The 18,765-nt window shown below is 38.7% G+C and overlaps 1 protein-coding gene across 2 annotated transcripts in view; it reads left to right on the top strand.

The window, feature by feature from the left end:
• Positions 1 to 338: 338 nt before the first annotated feature.
• The window catches only part of LOC139946927 (SH3 domain-containing kinase-binding protein 1-like), a 29,983-nt gene continuing 11,556 nt past the window's right edge, over positions 339 to 18,765 (top strand). For both annotated transcript variants that reach the window (XM_071944713.1, XM_071944712.1), the window contains exons 1-7: positions 339 to 458; positions 7,009 to 7,166; positions 8,831 to 8,951; positions 9,508 to 9,765; positions 10,468 to 10,655; positions 11,783 to 11,939; positions 17,985 to 18,175. In XM_071944713.1, coding sequence (XP_071800814.1) covers positions 455 to 458; positions 7,009 to 7,166; positions 8,831 to 8,951; positions 9,508 to 9,765; positions 10,468 to 10,655; positions 11,783 to 11,939; positions 17,985 to 18,175 — 1,077 coding nt within the window. In that variant the 5' untranslated portion in view covers positions 339 to 454. The remainder of the gene's footprint in view (positions 459 to 7,008; positions 7,167 to 8,830; positions 8,952 to 9,507; positions 9,766 to 10,467; positions 10,656 to 11,782; positions 11,940 to 17,984; positions 18,176 to 18,765) is intronic.

The raw sequence follows: 18,765 nt of genomic DNA, 5'->3' as shown, positions 1-18,765 counted from the left end.
GGGCCTATGTTTTTGCATGTTTTTTTGTGAGTCTGGTCGGTAGAAAACACTGCCTCTTTAATTCCCCGGTGACCGTGTCCCTTTTCGAAACTGCGGCTCGGCTTGAGCTTAGACCCCGTTACTGAGTTAGTAGTTATTTTATAGAGGAGGAACCTCTATAATTTATGGTTACTTTAGAAGTCGTTTGCTTTCCTTATCCCGAAAATTCCCGAGCCGTTGTTTCGAAAAGACCTCTGGATGCGCGATTATTGTTACCTGTTCGATAAAAATAAGACCACGTGACAATTTGACCTCATTCCACAAAAGGTCATGGAGGTCATAGATTGCGGAAGTGAACACTACGACTCAATTGCACTTAAATGCATCATTCGGGACCAAAATCAGCGTGAATATTTCGGCCTATTTTGACGTTTTCTGACTTCCTGTAAATGTGTCACCGATAGCAGAAGCTACAATGGGTGAGTGTATGATACAGGGTGAAGGGTGAAGGTTGCATTTTGGGAATATTTGAGGTGGAAGGGAGAGGAATTCAAGACCGATGCAACCACTTTGCAGTGTGATTTTACGCACATCTACTCTCACACACAGTCGGTGGTTTGTGCACACTTTCCCCACACTGTACGTTACGTGTACTGTGTAAGTAGGTGTGTACACGAATGAAAGAATGTAGAACACAAGTAGGTGTAGACGGTGTAGGTAGTGATAAATTAGAGCAGTATCAATGTATGTTTGTTTTTATTTAGGGAGTGGGATGAATAATTTTTTAACTGAACAATTTGTTTCTTTTTTTGGCTGCGTTTCGTACTCGAAAATTGTGTTTAAACATGTTTAAAATTAGGTGTTAACTGTTTTTCTGTTTGTAGTTGTACAGCCCCCCCCCCCATCCATTTTGAAACATAAAATCTAGGAGTACCAAAATCTATTAAAAAAGGTATGAATGCAACAAAGGCCGAGATTAGAACCAGTAAACACTACTACAGTAACATGACGACGGACTGGATGGAGCCTTGCATTCTTTTCATTGCGTGGGTTTTCCTCGGACATCTAAAACTGAACATTTCTTCTTGTTTCCTATTGATCCATCCTGTAATTGGAGCTAACTAAGCTTGTGGAGTAATCAAAACAAATATTTTATAGACCCGAAATTTGATGACAACGCCCACTTTTGTATAAACTCGGTTTACCGGAACGCTAACGTGACACATATCCACACATTCCAGTGTGGTGCACGGTACATGCATTCAACACTTACTTATAAAGAAGGAGAAATCATACTGGAATTTATGCCTAGAACCTCCATTTATTAAAACCTATGGACTTGTTCCTGCAGTAAATTTAAACCCTGGGTACACCTACAGAAGCATGATATGATTTAGACGACTTTGGTCTTAGTAAAATATTCTAAAACTAATTTGTTGGATTAATTTAAATAGACCGAATGAAATGTCTATTTTAAAAAGCCTAATCAGCGCCTTGTGACAGTTCGGTCGAGTTGGTCTTTGAAAAGCGTTTGTAACCGTTTTTTATAAAGGGTAGAAAGATGTTGTAAAAGTAGAATACAATGATCCACACAAACATGCCTCGAAATTGCACGGTTTTCCTTTTACCTTGTCGACTAACACGGTCGGCCATTTATGGGAGTAAAATTTTTGACTCCCATCAATGGCCGACCGTGTTAGTTCGCACAGTAAAAGGAAAATCACGCAATTTTGAGGCAAACTTGTGTGGATCATTGTATTTTACTTTTAAAACATCTATCCAACCATAAATATGCATTTTATAAAAAAGGGTTACAAACGCTTTTTATAGACCAACTCGTCTGATCCAAGCAACGTGTTCCTTTAACCACGCAAAGAGAACGCATTGTATTGGTTGAATTGCTCCACGCAGAATACGCACACGCTCATTCAACCAATGGAATGCGTTCTCTTTGCATCGTTATTGTTATCGTTCTCGTTCTCGCTGCAGTGCAACCGGGCCTGAAGACGATAGTTCAATGGATTTTATCAACCCTTGTATGCATGTTGTACGCACATGATAGAAAATTGGAATTGAAAACCCCAAATCACTATTATTATTTCAAATAACTTAAAATCAGCCATTCGTTATTGCCGTTGACCATCTGATGACAATGATTGACTGACACTTTTATTTCACCAATAAACAGTACCCATCTCTTGCTATCAGCTAATAGGTTTCATCACTGCAATACATCCCACTCCACACTTTATTTTAAACCATCCAACCCAACTCTTCAATTGTGCACATCTGGTGACGTGTGAACCTCACAGTCATGTCAGTTAGGAAAACTGTTTCATCAGTCACCTTTCTCTGTTTCTAGGATAAATTCTCTCAGTTGAGCCAAGTATCTCCAGGGTTGAATTATGTGACAGGTGTGAATGGGTTATGTTTTGAATGACTACACTGGACATGGTGTTGTATCGACACCTCAGTCTCAGTGGTGCTTATTGTATCCATATAATTTATAACGTACCAGCTGTTGAACTCTTGATTTTTTTTTATAGAGCATTTTAACAATAATAATACAATGATTTCTTCTTTTGGAGCTCAAATTTGTCACTCAGTTACACTAGTGGCACTTCAACATTATTACTCCTGCTGCCGATTTCATGAAACGCTAGGATAAATCCTATCTGGAGTAAGGACGAGTAACTGGCCCTAACTCAGGATTTGTCTTAAGGGTTGACATGTTACAGGGCAGGGCTGGGACTCGTCGTTAGTCCTAAGATTAATCCCAAGTTAGGAAGAGTTTGGTGAAATCAACGGCTGGTCACTGGGCCATTATTTCATTCCTTAAACCATCTTAGGGAGTACATGTATTAGCCTGTGAAGAAAAACTCTGCTACATACGTATGGTCGAATCGTCAGGACAAGCATCGATCGGTAATTTTCGTTTTCCACAGTAGCACACAATCTAAATTTGGAAAAACTTCCTGAATCTGATTTACATTAACAAGCATGACAAGAGAACACTTAGATATTGAAATAGCACTTCAGGGGTTTCATTTTCAGACTACTATAGTACACACACGTGTGACTTCTCAAGGTATTTAAGGTGTATTCAAGGCATTTCCCGGCACAGCGAGATTGGTCACGAAATGAGGAATTCCGAGACATTTCCCTTTTCTTCATTTAATCAAAGCTGTAGGCCTACAGTTTTGCAGGCCTGTATGCTTCGTTTTTGAAAGGGCAAGGGCACTAATGCATTTTCTCTGTGGTAAAGGGCACCCTATGAGGCAATTATAAATTTCAACGCAGAGCATTTCAAGGGCACCAAGGCAATGACTCGGGAGCATGGAGGTAATCGCCTTTAATCGCCTCCGTGAAGTATCGGGCTTGGATTCAGGTAAATGTACAACAAACCAGAGCCTAATTTTATAGATCCTGCAAGCACAAAAATTTGCTTAGCATGGAGTTTCTTCCTTGATAAAAACAGGATTACCAACCAAATTTTAATTTGTTGTTTAATGCTTGTTGCTGGCATTTAGCTGTTGTTTGCTTATAAATCCTGAAAATCATGTGGAAATTGGGTTGGTAATCCTGTTTTTACTAAGAAAGAAATTTCATGCTAAGCAAATTTTTGTGCTTTATAGGCTTACTGAAATTGGGCCCTAGCTATTCCAAGCAGACGAAACACCGACTATATTGGTCAAGAATGAGACCACTTTGTAGGCCTAAGTGTTTTGTTTTTTCAAATATCATATCAAAAGTTTTAAGACGTGCCCCCATCTTCAATGGATCAAAAATTGATCAACAGATCTGTAATTTCCATAATTCTCAGACGTTGTGTTTTCTTCTGTTGACCTGTCATGCTAGTTTACACACTTCTAAATGTGCCTGCAGGAAGTCTAGATGCTCTATCAATGTCTTTGGTTCTTGTATGGGATGTCGCTGGTTAATAGATTAAAATCTGGTCCTATTGAACTGTGTCCTTACAACCTGTACCCTGAGCCCAAACATCAGCAATATTGAAATATCTACAAATTGATAGACTTTAGATCCTGACACACCAGTGTGTTGAGGAATTTATCTTATTAAAAAAAACAGAAGTTACAGTTTGGTTGAATTTCTCTCAGACATTACATTGTTTTGTTGCGTCCGAAATAAACGCATCGGTCAGTGAGTTATGGGCTTTAAATCTGAATTAAAACTGGCTGTAGTTTGATCACTTCAGAATAAAATGCTTTGAAGCATGAGACCCATACTGTAGGCCTATTATTCAACAATCCTCGTATAGCACTATAGCCACAGTTTTCAATTTGGCCTTTAACATGTTTAAAGTCGCATAGAGTAGAAGTATCTGGCTTAAAGCCATTGGACCCTTTCGGTACAGAAAAAAAAAAAAAGTTCACAGATTAAACAAATAACTTACAGGGTTTACAGTAGGTAGTGGTAAAAGACTTCCCTTGAAATATTATTCCATGAAATGCTTTACTTTTTGAGAAAACAGTAAAACAATATCAATTCTCGTTAGCGAGAATTACAGATTTATTTTAAACACATGTCATGACACGGCGAAACGCGCGGATACACGGGTGGGTTTTCCCGTTATTTCCTCCAGACTCCGATGACCGATGGAGCCTAAATTTTCACAGGTTTGTTATTTGATATAGAAGCTGTGATACACGAAGTGTTGGCCTTGGACAATAGTGTTTACCGAAAGGGTCCAATGGCTTTAACTGTGGGGTGAAAATTTACTTACAAAGCACCCCCCTGTAGGGCTGTAATGATCAAGCTCCAACCTACCTATCTGAGCTTCTACAAAAACATAAACCTGGACGCTCTGGTCTTTGCTCTTCTGACACTCATAACAGGCTAATTGTTCTCTTGGTACGCCTTGGGTGTCTTTATTCACAGAAATGTGTTACGGTATAATATAATTATTATTATTATTAAGTTGTGAAATACATAACAATTGATATTTTCCTGCTTCTGTAAGCACTGATTCTTTGCGTACTATACATGTACTTCATACGTACATAATGTATGGTAAGCAGAGCCATGAAATTACATGCAGGCCCTGGTTGAGTGAGATACAGTTAGGCCTATGTACGTACAACAATATTATCGTTATAGAATCACTTCCTGCATTGGGGAACAATGAGAGTTTTTTTTTTAACTTCTAGGAAGCGAAGCAAGAAGATTAATCTCATTAAGTACCCTGGCATTCAATCAAGTCTCATGTAAAGTACACAATATGAACGATTACATCCTGAACATCAATTCATGTTACATACCAGTTCAGGCCTAATACTTCACGGCGGCAACGAAGGCGATTGCCTCCGTGTCCCCCAGCCTGGTCATTGCCATGTTGCCCCTTGATTTTCTCTAGTAGAAATTTGCAATTTCCTCTTAGGGGGTGCCCTTTACCAATTAGAAAATGCCTTGGTGCCCTTGCCCTTTCCAAAACGAAGCGCGATACAGGCCTGCCAGTTAACTAGTGTAAAGTTGGCGAAGGGCCATCTTTACCATCAGACAATCAGTCATTTTTTTTACAATTCAGCACATCTAATGTGCCTTTTGCAAGAAAAAATCTCTTTCAACACTGATTCCCCCTGGAATATGCAGCAGAGGTGCAATTGCATCTGGGTGTCTCGCTGAAGTGTCATTCTTGACTGGGATTCGAACCCAGCAAACTCTGATGACGTACAATGTAGCCACCAGAACTTGAATTCAATGTGCTAGGATACAATACTATCCTGACCCTGTGAACAGGGTGAAAGCTAATAGCCGGGAGCATCAACGATTTATACTGCAAACAAAAGTTCTAAAAAGCAGGAAATACAACTAAAAATATTTGTGAGGCTCAAAGAAAAAGGAGGGAACATGGTGAAAGGCATACATGGTGCACTATGGCAAAATGCCATGTCTTGCGGCAACCCACTGTCAATTTAGTTCCCCCTTGGAAAGTCAGCCTCGTTTTTGCAACTTAAACATGTTAAAGGCAGTGGACACTATTGGTAATTACTCAAAACAATTAATAGCTTAAAACCTTTCTTGGTAACGAGTAAAAATAATGGGGAGAGGTTGGTAGTATAATACATTGTTAGAAACGGCTTCCTCTGAAGTAGCGTAGTTTTCGAGAAAGAAGTAAGGTCCACAAATTTTATTTTGAGACCTCAGATTTAGAATTTGAGGTGTTGAATCTGAGCATCTGAAAGCACACAACATTGTGTGACAAGGGTGTATTTTCATTCATTATTCAACATGGACAGGTTTGTTATTGTATGCATTTGTTGAGATACACAAACTGTTAAGACTTGTCTTTGACAATTACCAAAAGTGTCCAGTGTCTTTAAAGACCTTTCATTTCTGTATTTTAATCTTCACCATTAAATCACCTGTATGTACAACCAGACATAGTTTTGTTCAGGCATGGTACTCTTCCTCCTCTTACCTCTTTTCAGATTTTGGTTGCCCTCAGAAAAATCTAGAAAGTTGTCATTTTAATAAGGCCTGAACAACACTGTACACCACCGTTGTATTTTTTACAACTGCACTAGATTTTTGTAAGTTATTCTATTGTATTATTTAAAGGCAGTGGACACTATTTGTAATTGATAAAGACTAGCCTTCACAGCAGGTGTATCTCAACATATGCATAAAATAATAAACCTGTGAAAATTTGAAGTTGCGAGATAATAATGAAAGAAAAAACACCCTTGTCACACGAAGTTGTGTATTTTAGATGGTTGATTTCATGACCTCAAATTCTAAATTTGAGCTCTCGAAATCAAATTCGTGGAAAAATACTTCTTTCTCAAAAACTATGTCAGTTCAGAGGGAGCTGTTTCTCACAATGTTTTATACCATCAACCTCTCCCTATTACTCATCACCAAAAAAGGTTTTATGCTAATAATTATTTTGAGTAATTGTACCAATAGTGTCCACTGCCTTTACGGCTCATTGGGCACTCTATCAGTGGATGTGTGCGTGTGTGTTAAGTTTTGTTATTATTATTATTATTCCTTGTTTATTATTCACAGCGGAGGCTGTAGTGACATTTGACTATGAAGCGACTCAAGATGACGAGTTGACTCTTAAAGAAGGTCAAATCATCACCAATATTAACATGATGGAGGAAGGCTGGTGGGAAGGAGAGCTGAATGGCCAGCGAGGACTCTTCCCGGATAACTTTGTTGAGGTACGTAAACATTTGCTAAACGTTGTTGAGGTACGCACATGTAAGACAAAACTAGTTGAGGTATGTAATTGCAGTGCCTGCTGCTTAAAGGATTTGAGCTGCCCCTAGCTACATTATTTGGCAGTGGTCATGTTGGTTTAACTTCAGCTCTAGAGAGGCAAAGGTTGTGGGTTAAAATCCCACCAAAGTAAGGCTCGGTTCATGCTTCTTGCGAATGCGGAGCAAGTTTTGACATTACAGGGCTGTTTTTTCTACGAATGTTTCGCAGGAATTGAGCATAGCTCAACTGTTGCGAATTGTTCGTTGTGAATCTGTGAAGTCAAAATTCGTATCCCATTCGCATTCGCAGGAAGTACTAAGAAGCGGGCTTAATACATACAATGTCTGTGAGTTTATTTCACAGAGATGGAGAAAGTTCTAAAAGTATACAGTGCTTGTTAACACACATCGATATAAAGGGGAAAACCAAATGATATTGAAAAGTGAAGGAATAAAAATGACAAAGAGTTTTTAATATACATAGAGTGGACTTAAACTTCCTTCCTTTTCATGTTCGATGAAATGAATGGATTAGAATCTAGTGAGGTCATGAAGTCTTTCCTCGCAGGATGTCCTCAACCAAAAGGGAAACCGATCTAAATGGGTCAATAAACATTACTGTGTACATATATTCGTATGCATGCTACATGTAACAATCATTAAACAAAAATTGTTTACCCATTTACACACTATCGATGTGTGTTAGCACTGTATACTCAGTACTTTCCCTAGTTCTGTGAAAAAAATCACTAGGCATATTACTCCGGTGGGATTCAAACCCACGACCTTTGCAATTCTAGAGCAGTGTCATACATGTACATGTACCAACTAGACCATCGAGATTGCCCGGTAGCTAGAGTCAGTTTGAATCCTGCTATGTTTTAGCAGCGGGTACTGACAATGACTGACAACGATTTAATAGATGTTAAATTTGCATCGAGGGATAAAGAATTCATTTTGGTGTTCATGTGATATTTAATGAATATTCAACTTAAGCTGCTGGTACATGGTTGTACTGATGTACATGCAGGTACATTTTCACTTGGCATGTTCATTTATTGTACAACATTTAAACAAACAACAGGCATACCGCACGTTGACTGCTCTTTATTCCAACACCCATACTGTTTATGCTCGGGAAAACCCTATGATCCCCCCACAGCCCTCTTGTGATTAACTCGCTAGGGTCAGGGCTGGGATTAGTAAAATATACTACTAGGGGTGTTGGAACATGGATGAGGGAACTAGGGGTTTCAGAACATGGGTTCCAGAACATTTATGTCGGAAGAACATGTGAGGGAACATGTACGTGTACATGTAGGGGAGTGGAAACAAAAGGATTATGGGAACATACTGTTGTAAAATCATCTAGGGTGTGGGAATACAGGGGTGTTGAAATGTAGGCGTGTCACTCAGGAGCTGTCGGAAATAGGGGTGTGCATGAGCGCTATTGCGGTCATAGCCTCTAAGGCTGGTCTTGGGCCTCGGTGCACTTTCAAAAAATTGAATCACTGGCACCACTTCAACCACAGCCAGTGCTGTTTGCTTTCAGTTCAGTTGTACAAATCTGCTACAAGTCTGTGGTACAAACCTGTTAAATCCTTTTTCTTGTTGTTGTTTTTCAGCTCAAGAAGGCAGTTCCTGAGAAGGCAGCTCCTGAGAAGGCAGCTGCTGTTCGAGCGAAAGCTCCAAGTCCACCTCCTCCTGAAGTGGTTAATGGAGAATCACAAGAGGTCTTAAGAAGAGGTACGTAGAAGGAATGTTCTCATTCCAAGGTGTGTTCAACAGTCTGGCAGGGTGAGGGTTACTTTTTTATCCACTTTAGTTTGAATATTTTTTGCAATCGGACAAGGTTTAAGAGACAATATGCCTTCGGATTGGGCCTTAAACATGTTAAAGCATTTGCCTGAAGTCTTTCTCAGACTGAAAATTTTAGTGAGAAATTACCTCTTTCTCAAAAGACTATGTTACTTCAGGGGAAATGGTTTCTTACAATGGTTTCTATCAACAGCTCTCCCATCCTCTTACCTAGTATGTTTTTATGCTAATATGTGTTTTGAGTAAATACATGTCCAGGCCTAAATGCTTCGTGTTTGAAAGGGCAAGGGTACCAAGGCATTTCCTCCTTGGTAAGGACACCTTGCGGACCTGTAATATTCTACTATAGCATTTCAAGGGCACCAAAGCAGTAACCAGGGGGCATTGAGGCGATCGCCTTCGCTGCCTTCGTGAAGTAACAGACAAGCGTGTCCAGTGCAAAGAGCCTGACATAATTTGTTTTACTTTTTTTTTCATACAACAGAGGGCTCAGAGAAGCGAAAGGCGATTCGAGCAAAGGTTGTCTTTAGCTATGTCCCTCAGAAGGATGATGAGATTGGCTTACAGGTCGATGAGGTCATCAGTGTCACCAGCCAACCAGAAGACGGATGGTGGGAAGGTGTTCTACGAGGAAAGAAAGGAATGTTTCCTTCTAACTTTGTGTCGTTAATCGACGAGAACGAAGCGGTTGGCCCGGAGGATGCTGGCGATGGACCCGAAGTTAAAAGCACAGAGAGACCAGGTAAAAATCACATTTAATACCTGAGTTACAGTTATAGCTGAGACCGAGCGGTGTGTGCAATTTCTTGGCATCGGCCGGTGTGTAGAGGTTGGCGAAAGATCTCACAATTAGGCGGCCACAGTCACAATTCACAATTACAATTCTGCCTTGACAAAAATGGGGTTGAATTCTAGGCCTGTTTTTTGGCCGGTGTCTGGCAGGCACTTGTCCACTGTACTGCTCATTGTTGGATAAACTGTGATTAAACTTGTAACCTTCTGTTGGCCCAGCCCCCGATTTCATGAAGCGCTGCGACGCGTCGCAAGTGCAAGTTGCGACCAGTTACACGTCGTAAATTGCGAACTTGTCGCAGCCGCGACGTGTCTTATAGGTCTGCGACGCATCGCAAACCCTACGATACGCCGCTACTTGCGATGAGTTTCGTGAAATCGGGAGCAGGGCCCGCCAATGTATGCGATAAAGGTACTTGTGTAGACCATGTACAGTAACTATTTGTTACCAAGAAAAAGACATATTTTTTGTTAACGCATGTTTAGACTCGGCACATAAAAAGTTGTGTTTAAAAAAAAATAAGCAAAATACCTTAGGCTGGTTACCCTTTGGAGATTCATATTTACAAATTAAAGAAATTGAAACAAAATATTTCTTAACTTGTATTAAGGCTAAGGCTTTGCATTTACAGTCTTATCAAATGTATGTTAGTTCTTTCAGATGAGCCCCCAGCCGAAGTTCCGAAGGCCAAACCCCCAAAGGTCAAAGGAGTCGGGTTTGGTAACATCTTTGCTGGTGGAGAAGTCAAATTAAGGAAAACGGGTGGAAATTCAACAGCAGATCACTCTAAGAAAGAAACCCCACCAGCAGCAAAGTCGAGTGAATTGGCACAGAAAAGGGTACGTGAGAGACCGCTCGGACTAGCTGTGGTAAAACCCCATACGTCCCGCTATTTGGGGTTGTGTCGTGGCCGAGCGGTTAAGAGCTCCGGCCTCAAGCTCTGGTGTTTCTGTTCAGCAGAGTGTGGGTTCGAGTCGCAGTCGTGACACTTGTGTCCTCAAGCATGTCGTGGCCGAGCGGTTAAGAGCTCCGGACTCTAGATCTGGTGCTTCTGTTTAGCAGAGTGTGGGTTCCAGAGTCACGACACCTCTGTCCCTAAAGGGTCTATGTACTTTTTCCTAGCCAAAAAACATGATGTCCACAGATTTACATTAAACTCACACAGTATGAAAATTATGATAGTAGAAAGCTTTCCTTGAAATTTTACTGACTGGGGTGCTGTAGTTTTTTAGAAATGAGTAAAAGTAATAATTTTTGTCTCAGTTTTAGCATGTGAAAACGAATTAACCAGTTATGGTTTTGGTATAATATCATAACTGGTTTAAAGGGGATTTTACATGCTAAAATAATTTTGGTCTCATAACACCAAAATTATTTTGTGACTTGTTATACTCATTTCTCAAAACACTACACATTCTTTAATAGTTAGTAATATTTGAAGGGAAGCTTTCCACTATCATTATCTTCAAACCCTGTAAGTTTAATGTAAATCTGTGGACATTTTGAAAAAGTACCTAAATCCTTTAACCAAGACACTCACATAACCCTGATGCTTTGTCCTGCGGATTGTACATTATTTTAAGGAACATAACAAAATCAGTTTTTGCTAACGTAACAGTTGCTGGCAGTGTAAGCACTTTATGTAACACACAAACTGACAAACCTGTGGAAGTTTTATTTCGATCAGTCATCTGGGTCACAAGAAAAAAGTGAAAAGCCGATTACACATTTTGAATGACATCAACGCAAAAACAAAAATGAATTAAAACGCTCACTGAGTGATAAACGCCAAACTGGAAATTAGTTTTATTTATTTCTCATAAAATATGTTATTTCAGGCAAATTTATTTAAAGAGGTGTTTTCTACTATCATTTACTTTTACGTAAATCTGTGATCTTTACGATTTGTTTTCGATCCGATTCTTCAACAATCCTTTAAGATTTTCTGGCTTATTTCAACCACCAGTTATCGCTGAAGAGGGCTGTTCCGATTCCTTCTGCCAAGTCTTCTGGGACTCCAGTAGAAACCAAGAAGGCTGAGCCGAGGAAAGATATTAAACCAGAGTACAAGAAGGAAGAGAGGAAAGACAAGAAAGAAGAAGAGGAGGAGTTTGAAGAAATAAGTAAGTTTCTTTTGAAATGTTTTGAATCTCTCATTAATATTGATTTTTATGATCAAATAATATACCAAAAGGAACAGTCAAGCCCCGTTCATACGAATTGGATGCACATTTTTGATGTCACAAATTTGCTGCAAACCCTTCGGAAGGGATGAGGTATGCTGAACTCCGTGAAACGTTAGCTTGGGAAAACAGAGCTGTGACGTCAACATCTATTCTTTGTTGTTGCCCCCCCCCCCCCTAAGTAGTGGAACAAGCTTTCTAGTGCTATCAGGGAAGCTGCATCTACTTTTATTTTTGACCAATTCAAACAAACCAAAGAAATAAGGAAATTAAATACTAAATGAAATAAATTAATAAATTAAATTAAATAAATAAATTATTTGAATAAAAAAACAAAACAAAAACAAAAATTAAACACTGTGAGAGGTCGGCTGAGGGCGTAGCATGCAGGAGGAAAACAAAGCCAAATGGGAACGACAACCAGAAGGGATAAAAAACAAAGATAAATCATGCGGGTCAGGGGTAATAAAAGTGACCAAATTACTGTTGCTCGGAAGCATGCTGCCCCACGTATGATCTGGGCCCAATTTCATAGACTGCTTAAGCACAAAATTCTGCTTAAGCAAAAAAATCTATTTTGTAAAATCAGATTACCGGCCAAGACTCCACCAATTGTTATGCCAAGTAAACAACAGCTAAACACCAGTCACAAGCAAAGAATATGGCATGAAATTTTGGCCTGTAACATGTGTAAAATAAGCAAGCTATTTTCGTGCTTAACCAATTTTTTTGTTTAAGCAGCTCTATGAAATTGGCCCCTGTTTGTGCAATTGAATATCTTTATTTCTTTTTGTTTAATGTTGTTGTTCCTTGTGTTCTTGTAGAGTGCCATATAAATGATATGTAGCTCGTACATGGTTCATAGAATCAGTTCGACTTAACTGCTTTTGATTTCTTTTATTACTAAGCCCTGGCTGATAGTTTCATAAATGAATGTGAAAGAGTGTTCACACTATTGGTTTCCAATCTATCGTACATAATGAATCTACGCAAAGAGGTTCATGTATAGTCAGAATGCACAAATGTAAGTGAACTGAAGGCATTGCAGAGCTCAAAATTTGCACTGGATTTTGGGCCTATAATGCCAATGTTTTAAGTGTACGGCCAGTAAACTCAAGACCAGAGAAGTCCAACCGTCTTGTGTATTTGAATATTAATACAAAAAAAAGCTTAATGGCCGTTGTTTCAACCCTAGCAGAGTCTTTCTCGAAAGCTGAATACACGTCGAAACTCCACTAGAGTGGGAACATCAGGCCGTTAACAACATGTATACAGGTCCTTTTGGTTTACAACAGCTACTTCTAATTCTCTGAGTTACTTCCGGAGGCAAACAAACTAAGGCAATTGCCTGTGCGCCCCCTGGTCATTGCCTTGGTGCCCTTGAAATGCTCCGGTGGAAATGTATAATTTCCTCATAGGTTGTCCTTTATAAAGAATAAATAAGAAAATAAATTGGTGCCCCCCTGCTTTGTCAATATTGAAGCATACGCGCCTGACATTGACAAGCAGCTAGCCCTGCGATCTTAAGGATAATAACCTTATTTCAAGGTCTGAATAAAATGTTCTGTGATGATTGAACAGTATACAGGGGGTATAGCTCCCTCTGTTGTCCATATAACCAGAGACTATCACAACACCAATACATCATGTACATTGTGTAGTGAGTAATGAACTTTGCACAGTGTGCTGATTTAGTTGCCTTTGTGTATCCTGGAAGTGAAACTTGGCAATGTCCACTCTACGTCAGACAAAAATAATCAACTGGTCCAACGGTCTCCTTAAAGGTCAAATGTCACGATCATTCAACATCATATTGCCATAGCAATATTGTCCATACATCCTGAGAACCCCCCCCCCCCCCCATGGCAACTTCCTGCCTAGAATCAGGAAGCCGATGGAAAATAAAAAGATGCAAGGAAAAATACTAGTAGCTGGTCGTAGGGTGCGAAAAAGAATAGGAATTAGCGTTAAACGATTACTGAGTGTGGCTTCTTTGACAATGCAACGGAACTTGGTTGTAATTTGAGCTGATGTTATTTGTTGTTAGCGGCTTGGTGTGACACATAGTGAAGTCAGAAAAGGGTGAGTACCCGCAGTACGTGTCAGTATGTAGGTAGGCCTGATTCAGTGACTGTTAGGGTGGTCGGAGACTTTGTCGTGAGTCATTTTGGGTGAGGGTGTGCGTTAGGTTTAAACTAATTATAAGGAGGTTTTCTGAATGGGATGAATCAGCAAATTGTTTGGAAAGAAAAGTTTTGCGTAACACTACAGCAATCGTGCTGACCGTTTTAACAAAATTTAAAATGTGAAAATAGACTTAAATGTTGCACACTGCTTACCAACCAAAAGGACCTATGGTATAAATGCAAACAAATACAAAAAAGTAATAATAATTAATTTTTTTAAATTTATTTTATACTTCAGATAAAATTTACAAAAATCATCAGGACAAAACCATAGCTTGCTCCAGAACTGCCAGATAGCTCGGCAGGAATTTTAAAACTAAGATAACCACATACATTTAAAAGCATTTTAAAGACCTCATTTCAGCACGCTTCAGCCAAACTTTTAAAAAATAGTATGAAAATAAACGATTATATACGATATAAATAATACATATTTTAACATCAAGTTTAAAAACATTAGGCCTGGGCAGAGGGTATAAAAAGCAACGTCACCAGAGTAATTAAACACCACTGGGGTCGATTTCACAAAGAGTTAGGACTAGTCCTAACTTAGGACTAGTCCTAGGAGATATACATGTACAAATTGCATGGATAGTCCTAAGTTAGGACGAGTAACTCGAGATAAGACTAGTCCTAACTCTTTGTGAAATCCACTCCTGGAAGGACTGTAAAAGGGGTAACCCTCTCGCGGAGGAGTACATGTAGATGGAAACGTCCCCCCAGCAGCTGATTTGGGTCGATAGCCCAAATTTTAAATGTAGCCCTCACCTTGAAGTGCAGCCTCCATGGCCTTGCGATATTAGAAGATCTCTAATTAAAACAAAAATAACAAATCAAATATATTTTATGTTAAAGACACTGGACACCTTTGGTAATAGTCAAAGACCAATCTTCTCACTCGGTGTATCTCAACATATGCTCAAAATAACAAACCTGTGAAAATTAGAACTCAACCCACACACCTCGAACAGTTTCTTCACAAAGTTTTGAAAAAAATAATTTTAAATCTCGAATTTGCAATTGTAAATGTCTATAACTGTATTTGTTTACGTTTTTTAACAAAAGGCCATTTATGAACGGGAATTACAGAGTAGTGACTCGTATTTCATAGTCCGTTTAAAACCTTGCAGGGTCATTGCCGTGTGATAAAGGCCCTCGCCTTCTGCTTGGGTCATTATTACACGGGCGCCAACCCTGCCCGCTTTAAACGCACGTTGAAGAACTCATCTCTACCCTTTTATTCCCTTATTTTTAAACATCATGATTGAGGACATGTAGAGGATATAAAAAGCAATGTCACTAAAGTAAATACCAACACCCTAAAATGATTCAACAACCTGCTGTGTTTCCTTGATCGGTTACTTCCTTCACGTGTAAGAGATACAATTGTTTTGTTGAAGTGTCATTACTATAAATACCAAAATGTGAAGTATATAAAACTTGAACTTTAGTAATTGGTTCTCAAACTGTACACTATACTACATCATGAGATTCGCAAAGAAGGGCTCGGGAGGTAAGTTTAAAGGTATTTTCAGACTATCAGGCTCTGATCCGTATTCAAAGCTACATGGTTCCATCTGCACTCAACATACTGTATAACGTAGTGTATAATTATAGTCTATTTGTGTTTTGTTAGTTCAAATAATTTGTTGTATTGATGGAAATAAAAACAAACAAACAGACAAACAAACAAACAAACAAACAAACAAACAAACAAACAAACCTTATTTGGTTTTATCCTTATCGTGGCCGAGTGGATAAGAGCACCGAACTCAGGCTCTGATGCTTCTGTTCAGCAGAGTGTGGGTTCGAATCCCTGTTGTGACACTTGTGTCCCTGAGCAAGACACTTAACTATAATTGCTCCTTTCACCCAAGGGTAAATGGGTACCTGTGAGGGCAGAAATGGTTCTTGTGATTGGGGGTATTGATGTCGGAGCGATTTGAAACATCCCCTTACGTGAAAAGCGCTTTATACAAAACGGTCCATTGTAATTTTAATTATCATTATTAGTACTTTCAATACAAGGTACATAAGACAGATTGTGTTGAATGCAGAGTAGATTTTAAAGATGTTGAAACTTCATCAAATGTGCAATGATTTGAACCCTTTAATACTTGTATGCAGATGTTGAATTTGCTACTTGGATTAATAATATTAGTTGATATTACCCTTACACCAAAGTTTTTAGCACTGTACATGTATACCAGAATTATTCTTCATCTTTTTTTTGATATGGAAAAATGAGATCTGACAATTTTTATTAAATATTGTTGTTTTGACAATTGATAATTCAACAATTTTTTTTTTGAGTTCTTGTGTAATCTTGCCTGCCAGTAAATGCCTCATTTGCAATGTCACCTGGGAAACTTTTGGATGTCCTTTTTCACTGTTCACGCCAGTAGTTCTCAGACATCCGCACACAATACTGTGCTCAGACATCCGCACGCAATACTGAGCAGGTGCGCGCACACTGCAGTTCAGAGAGGTGTAAGGCAGGGAAGACACCACCGAGCCAATCTGAATGCCTAATTTTAAACCCAACAAGTAAATACAAATGAATTCATCCTTTAAAATGCTTGTTGAAAAGCATCAGACATGTGTGTGTAGAGCTCTATCAAATAACATGAATAAGGAAGTCTGTACTAACATTGTACATGTCAGTATGTATAATTTGACCCTTGTTAAAAGACTCTGGACACTGTTGGTAATTGTCAAAGACCAGTCTTCTCACTTGGTGTATCTAAGCATGCATGAAACAACAAACCTTTGAAAATTTGAGCTCAATTGGTCATCAGAGTTGCGGGATAATAGTGACAAAAAAAACTACCATTGTCACACACAGTTAGATGCTTGATTTGAGACCTCAAATTCTAAATTACTTCTCTCTTGAAAACTACATTACAGGAAGCCGTTTCTCACAATGTTTATACTATCAACCTCTCCCATTACTCGTAATCAAGAAAGGTTTTATGCTAATAATTATTTTGAGTAATTACAAATAGTGTCCAATGCCTTTGAACTGAAGCTAGAATAGCATGATGAATAACTAGAACCGTTTTACATGTAGTATTTGTTTTAATTCCCTGATAGTTGTGCAATTGTCTTTGTGATATAACAAATTGGGATTGTTTTTGTGCGTATTTTGATCTGCAGGCAGTAGATAGGCATATAGAGAAACCCTAAAATAATAACTCTCTCCACAAACTGAAATCTCTAATACCAAGAACTGGCTCAGAATTGCTCATTCCATCAACTTAACATGTTTTATTGGCATTATACTGCTGAGGCTATTTCTATTCCCCCTGGACAGGATGCCGGTCCATCGGCAGCCAAGGTCGACCACTTTGAAAGTGACTTTCTGGCTTTCCCTGCAAGAGTTCCATTAGGTGTTTGTTTTTTTTTTAATTTTTTTTTTTGCACCACCCTCACTGGTGGTTGTTCCTTTCTACCCACCCAGCAGGGTTGCTTCAGTACTTTGCTAAATCTTTTTTATATTTTTGTAATCTTCTTTCAAAAAAATGTGTTTTTAGTTCTTATACACAATGTAGATCCTTTGATTGTGCTTTTTTTAATGTTTGCCTGGGAAAGAAATGAATTGAAATAAACTTAATGAAATTCCTGGTTACTCTCAGCTCTTAGAAATTTTGTTCTAGTAAACAGCAGATCGTGTTAGTTCACAAAGTTAAACGGAAAAGGAAAAACCACAATATTTTGAGACATAATTTGTGTGGATCATTATATTACTTTTAAAAACATCTTTCTAACCGAATTTATTTTGATCTTTTTCTTCCACCAGTTAAAGAGAGAGCTAAGGTGACCTTCTCGTACGAGGCTCAGCACTCGGACGAGCTTGAGCTGAAAGAGGGCGACATTGTGACGATTATTGACAAAGAGGCAGCAGATAGTGGATGGTGGCTTGGGGAGGTGGACGGAAGGAAAGGGGTCTTCCCCGATAACTTTGTAACGATGTTACCCCCAGAGAAGGAGGTCAGTAATAATAATAATAATTAAATATTCATACGTCTGTCACAAGAATAATTAATTAAGAATTTTAATCTAAATAAATCTCAAATTTAGGTTAGGCCATAATCTTTAGTATGGTATATGATTTGTCTCATTCTGATAATTCTAATTATACATTTTAATAATTTGAAAAGTCAAGTGTTAATTCAATACGATTTTGAGTATAGAAAGAAGAATAATAATAATAATAAAAAATTTAAAAATCTTGACGATTACAATAGCTGACATTCCGACTGATGTTCGGAACAGCTAATAACAACTCTTTGATAGCGCATTTCACAATAACCGTATCAATGCGCTTTACATTAGTGCCCTGGTCATAGGGACAATAACATCCCTTTTTTAAATGTTTCTCAGCTCCCTTGGGAGTACACAGCCTGGGCAACAGTTTATATTGATCCAAAGGCTTTTTCATTTACAATATCAACCTCTACCCTCGCAACCCCTGGGTGAAGAGAAGCAATGTAGAACTTGTATCTTGCTCAAGAAGGACACTTCTGAAATCTTTCTTTTCTTTCAGTTATTGTTCCGATAAAACTTGTTCACTCCTGTAT

Source organism: Asterias amurensis, chromosome 14, assembly GCF_032118995.1.
Source record: "Asterias amurensis chromosome 14, ASM3211899v1".
Lineage (NCBI taxonomy): Eukaryota > Metazoa > Echinodermata > Asteroidea > Forcipulatida > Asteriidae > Asterias > Asterias amurensis.
Note: the sequence above shows the minus strand (reverse complement) of the source record. Positions and strands in the feature narration are given on the sequence as shown.